The sequence below is a fragment of the Schistocerca americana genome, chromosome 6, assembly GCF_021461395.2.
Source record: "Schistocerca americana isolate TAMUIC-IGC-003095 chromosome 6, iqSchAmer2.1, whole genome shotgun sequence".
Taxonomy (NCBI): Eukaryota; Metazoa; Arthropoda; class Insecta; order Orthoptera; family Acrididae; genus Schistocerca; species Schistocerca americana.
The window spans coordinates 272,980,788-272,987,079 of NC_060124.1; the positions used below are offsets into that span (position 1 = coordinate 272,980,788).

General features: G+C 37.7%; 1 protein-coding gene across 3 annotated transcripts in view; it reads right to left on the reverse strand.

Annotated features, from left to right (window-relative positions):
* Nucleotides 1-753: 753 nt before the first annotated feature.
* The window catches only part of LOC124619758, a 136,578-nt gene continuing 131,039 nt past the window's right edge, over nucleotides 754-6,292 (reverse strand). For all 3 annotated transcript variants that reach the window (XM_047146337.1, XM_047146339.1, XM_047146338.1), the window contains exon 14: nucleotides 754-1,268. In XM_047146337.1, the coding sequence (XP_047002293.1) occupies nucleotides 1,130-1,268 (139 nt within the window). In that variant the 3' untranslated portion in view covers nucleotides 754-1,129. The remainder of the gene's footprint in view (nucleotides 1,269-6,292) is intronic.

Consider the following 6,292-nt stretch of genomic DNA (forward strand, 5'->3'; position numbering starts at 1 on the left):
TGGGTATGGGAAGAATTCGTTTACTGTATTGACGTCTGCTGGGTCACTCATGGTTCGCATATTGAATGTTTGGAAAAAGAAAAACTTTCAGAGTTCCTCTTCAAAATGTAATATGTATGACATCTGTACAATGTTTAGTTCTTGTGCAACAAATAATTGGAAGGGTTCCTGGACTTTATGTACACCCTGTATATAATTTAGTGTACTGAGCCTTGTAATTAACCAGAGTACGATTTCTTTTATTGATTTGTTCTTACTAAATAGAATACATATTACTGACAAGGAACATAATGTACATGACTGGCAATTTTAAATGATCATCTTGTCTTTTGGGTATTTTTAGTTGTGTTTCTCCATTACATGATGCTGACAGTGTTTATATGAGAACAGTTGTTATAATTTAGGGTAAATATTAAATTTGTTTATAAGTACAGAAATCTCCAAACCAGTGTCGCCAATGTAGATAAGACGATTTTAGCTATTTCTAATTCAAAAATACATTGTCATATGAATCAGTAGTAGTATGCAGATATGTGTTTTGTGTGTGTGTGTGTGTGTGTGTGTGTGTGTGTGTGTGGTGTTTTCCCCATATCTGTTTCATGTGTTACAAATGTTTTTCAGCTTATTTATCATAGCTTATCTTAAAAAATAAGTGAATGAATGATAATTTAAGCATTACTGGGTATAATGTATCACAGCCTTAGTCTATCAATGCTATTAAGGTACAAGAAACTTTCTTCTGTACAGAAAACATAAAATACAAGAATTTATCTGAAAACACTTAATAATCAAATCACTTTACATTCATGATTCAATATAATATATTGATTTTGCACTGGTTGCTTTCTCATTATCCTTCATTGTGAAAACAGTTAAATAATCTGTAAAGAATGATAATGACAGGAATGAAGAATATTAACAACTTATACACATAGGAACACAGAACATTGCAAAATTTTCAGGAAACAAATATATTTACAAAAAAAGGTTGAATATTTATTTACAATAAAAAAGTCTGATCTGTCCTCTCTATTCCTGCATGTACAGTAATGCTGTACAGCCTTGTAAAATATTCAGTCAGAAACCAATTGTTCCTACGAAATATTTGCACTACAAATATTCAGTTTCCTCAAGTCCTGTATAAAACACTTTTGAGATATTTTGGGTTGTTTGATTTATAAAGTATTAGATTGTCAAGACATTTTTGAAGTTCCCAAACATCTCTCAAGTCTTCTTCAGATCCTTCTTCAAAGCTGAGGTAGGAAGTCCTGGGGAGGAAAAAAAATTAGATATCATAAAGTGACAGTAAAAAAGAGACCTGAAAATCTTAATTAGGTACATTTGCGTATTCACTGAAAATAAACTGAGCCAAGACATAATGATCACTGCCCTCCATGTGAGAGCGTAGCAGAGACAAATGGGCAATGTTTGTAGCAATGGTACTAGCTGCAAATGGGGAAATCCAGTAAGACATAAGTGACTTTGACAGAAGGCAGATTGTTATAGCCTGGCACATGGAAACAAACATGTCACGACTGGTGAAGGTGGTAGACTGTTCATGTGCACTATCGTGAGCATCTATGTAAACAGGTTGAAGGATGGTGAAATCAAAATTAGGTGCAAGGTGTTGGATGTCCATAGCTGATGGCAGAATGTGGAGGTTGGAGGCTTTTCCACTTTGTAAAGAAGCCAACCTGATGAAAGAGAGATAGCGCTGGAACAGGTACAAGTGTTTCAGAGCACACTGTTAAGTGCACATTGCCGAACATAGGTCTCTGCAACAGATGAATCGTGTGTTCTCATCTGGACTCAACAACATCAGTTATGATTGCAGTGGGCAGAGGTCATCAAGACTGGACCATGAATCAGTGGAATTGTGTTGCCTGGTCAGATGAATCACATTTCACTATGTTACACCTAGTCAATGTTCTTGTATGGATATGACATCCTCAGGTGAATGCCTGCTTGAAATGTGCACCATGTCATGAATGCAGACCAGTGGGGACAGTATTATGCAAATAGCATACATTTACCTGCACATCTCTGGGATCTAAGGCAGTAATTGAAAGCACTATGACACCTCTGGATTACATGAACATTATTGCAGACCACCTGAATCCCTTCATGCTTGATGCCTGTTCCGTCACCACTGGTACCGCTCAGCAGGATAACTGTCAGTTCCCAAAGCTAGAATCATGTGGCAGTTATTTGAGGAGTGAGATAGTGAGCTTATATTGATGTCTCAGTCAACAAATTTTCCTGATATAAACCAGGTGAAACCCATCTCTGATACCACTGGGCACCAGCTTTACACCCACAGACCAACATGTAATTAGTTTTATGTAGTTGTTGCACTTTAAACATCTCTGCATCCATATTCCTAGATATTTTAGGGCCGTGACTGTTCCTTGTGACTGTTCTGAAATCATATAATCATACAATAATGGGTCTTTCTGCATATTTATGCACAATATATTATATCTGTTTTTGCTGAGGGCCAACTGGCAATCACTGCATGAAGTTTGCATTTTATGTGAATTGCCTGATGTATGGTGCAACATATCTCTAGAAGCCTACCAATGACTTGATGAGCCCATGCTACATGGGACTGCTGCTGTATTACATGTCAACAGCATTTTAACAGAACAGTAAACCACACCAAGATACAGAATGCCTCTCTCGCAATGTCTTCCACTGGAGTAGGCTGTCCATCTCCAAAGTGTTTCCAAACTTACTAAATGAATTTGTAATGAAACTTGCAGCTCTTTTCAATTTCCTGTATCAATCCTCTCTTGTAAAGATCCGAGAGCAACATTCAAGTATTTGTCAAATGAGAGTTTTGCAAGCTACCTCCTTTGTGGGGGGACTATACTTCCTCAGGATTCTTCCACTGAATCTCAGTCTGGCATCTGCCTTCCATGACATTATTTTTACGTAGTCATTCCAGTCTGAACTTCTCTCACGCATACTCCTAGATATTTTATGGATGTGACAGATCCCAGTGACTGTTCTACAGTCGTATAATAATGGGTCATTACATCTGTTTATGCTGAGGGCCAACTGGCACTCCCTGCACGAAGTGTTGCTCCTTGGTCTTCCTGCATTTCAGTACAATTTTCTAGTAGTGCAAATTCTTATCCCTATTCAATAGCATCATTCACAAAAAGCTTCATGGTAGTTCCAACATTATCCAGTAGGTAATTTATATATGTTGTGAAAAGTAATGGTCCCATAACACTTCCCTGAAGTACACGCAAAATTACTTTTATGTCTGGAGATTTTTCTCCATTAAGAATAACGAGCTGTGTTCGGTATGCTAGAAACCCTTCAATCCAACCACACAGCTGGTCTGATATTCTGTATGTTCCTGTTTTGTTTATTAGGCAGCAATGTGGAACTGTATCAAACATCTTCCAGAAGTCAAGGAACACAGCAAAAACCTGGGCACCAGTACCTATTGCTTTCTGGGCCTCGAGGATGTACAGATTGAACAGGGTTTCACACGACTGTTTATTTTGGAACCCACATTTATTCCCATAGAGGAGATTTTTAGTCTACTGGAATTTCATAATTTGTGAGAATTAAATAGCTTCAGTTTCCTTTCATCTGTTGAGCTGTTTTCATTGTTTTTTCTATCCCATGCTCACGTATTTTGATATCTGTCATTTTGATACTCATGTGATGATTTAATTCCCCACTGAAACAGTTTCGATAGAAGGTGTTTAGTATTTCATGCTTCTCTCTTTCATCCCCTATTTCAGTGCCTTTATGGACACACAGTGTCTGGACAGTGGCTTTAGTCTGTTTAGTCAGTTAACACGAGAGAAAAAATTCTTAGGATTTTCTGTGACGTTGGTAGATGGACTTTTACTGTTGAATTAGTTGAATGTTTCACACATGGCTCTCCTTATTCTAATTGTGGTTTTGTTCAGTTTTTGTTTGTCTATGATGCTTTGGCTGCTTATAAATTAGCAGTGAAGCTCTCTTTCCTTTCATAGTAGCTTTTTAACATGGATGTTGAATCATGGCAGGTATTTTCCAGCCCTCGTAACTTTGCTTGGCACATACCTGTCTAAGGTCTAATGTAAAATACTCTTGAACCTCATCCATTAGTCCTCAATATTTTCACATTCTGAAGATGGATTTTTCATGTTGACTGCTCAGGTAATCTGAAAGCTGTTTTTTGTCACTTTTGCTAAGTAGAAGCATTCAATAATGCACTGATGACCTTATGATCACTGATTCCCTGTTCCATGCTAACTGAGATGAAATTTTAGGCCTGTTTGTGACCAGGAGTTCTACTTGTAGTATGTTGCCTCCATCACCAGCACTCGACCTATTTTTCAGTCTGAATTTAGGATTTCACTGCTATTAATATCTTGCTTCAACCAGCTTTCTACACCTAGTTCTGTGTGGGCACTGTTATCATTTATAAGTGAGATTAGTTCTGGGACCTCTCCATGGATGCTCCTGCAGTTAACTAATACTGTATTAACATTTTCTTTCTCCAATATGTCATGACGAATCTCTTTAATAACCCTCCTCTACCCTGCCTTCCCCCATCAGTATGATCTCCACAACTGCCCCTGCTTATGGCAATCTAGGGGTTCAACAATGATCAGTGATGGAAGCTGATGGAAGTGGACCTATTGCCACCCCCTAAGCCACATCTTGCATCCCTCATATTCACCTGAGAGACTCCTCATAAATCAAACTTAGTAGCAGTGATCAATCTGCAGAGAAATGAGATATCTCAAGAGGTGCAGCCACCTCTATGCCATATCCTCCACTTGGCACTCACTCCCCCATTGGCAGACTGAAGTACCACAATGGGGGCATATGATGGGCTAGTGCTGATGTCTATGCCTCTGGTCATGGAATTGGCTGACAGCAGAGTAAAGATCCTACAGGAACATTTAGTGGGGATGTCAGCATCTTTCTTTCCCTTACTCAGTGGGCCAGGCACAAGCCATGCCACTTTTGCCCCTACATACTGGTTAAATGGGGTAAAGTTTCTTGTGTCTTGCAGATTAGGGTTTCCTGCTAAGCTGCAGTATCAATATGAAGTATGAGATATTGCAGTTATCAAGTATTAAGAGTTACTCACAGCTCTGCAGATGGTGCAAGCCAGGGGTACAAAAGGTGTGCCCTCTGGAATTAGTTCTGAACTTAAATGTCTGTGCACAGTCACAAACAGCCCCTTGCTTGTTATCTTTTGCAGTATTCAGACCAGGTCATTTGAGAGAGTATTTGACTATTGCCTGTAGCACAGATTCTCTCTTTAAGCATTTACTCTGGAGTGATTTTATACACTTATGATGTCCATGTTGTGTTTTAAACTCTGCTTCTAGCCATTCGTTCACTACATCAACTTAGTTATTACTGAGTACTCAGAACTGTCATTTGTTTAATGGTCATCATGTGATGACTGATATTAAGCTCTCACTACATACACCAAATAGGATAGTAAACCATCTGCAATGAAATCTTTTGCTTCATAAATGCCCACTTTATACATACATATAATAAAACGGGACTTAATTCCTTCTCTTAAGCATCACAATATTGTAACTCTCAAAAAAGGAAATGTTCTACACATTTTGTTCCCCAGATGATTTTTGCTTTATGCTGATTTCAGCTGCTCATACTCTTCATTTCACTTTCTTTCTGTTCTACTTTTCTCCATGACAAATGCTATTTGGAAAGGATAAAAATCCTAAATGGAGGAACAATGTTGAAGATGTGACTAATTTATGTAATTGGTGCACAGACAGGAACAGGCCTATATCTTAGCATTGGTCATAGAAAACATTATCTGTCAAGTTTTGAATGGTACAGAAGAGGTGCATAACAAACCCCTGGTAAGAAATTTTACATGCACTTATCTCTTACAAAGTATGCTACAGAAACTTCAGTAACATTACATAAATGATAATGAAATAACTGCTCCAGTCCCACAGTTAGTTCAATAACATGGCTGATTTCAGCTAAGATACAATCTTCCTCAGGTGTTCATTCTGACAAATTGTATGTTTAACTATGAGCACAAGTAATAGGCTTCACAAGAACTGTGTATGTATGAATGTGAAACATAACATTGTAATCACTATTAAATTTCAATCCTATAATCTTCTGTCATATACACATTGTATAGGCTGAATCATGTGCTCATGCATACACTATAGTATCTTGGAGTAAGTAACTGAAGATAATGATGTACAAATTGAAAAACAAATTGTATTAAAAACAAACTATGCAAAGCAGCTATTACTTCATTACATACAATTGTACA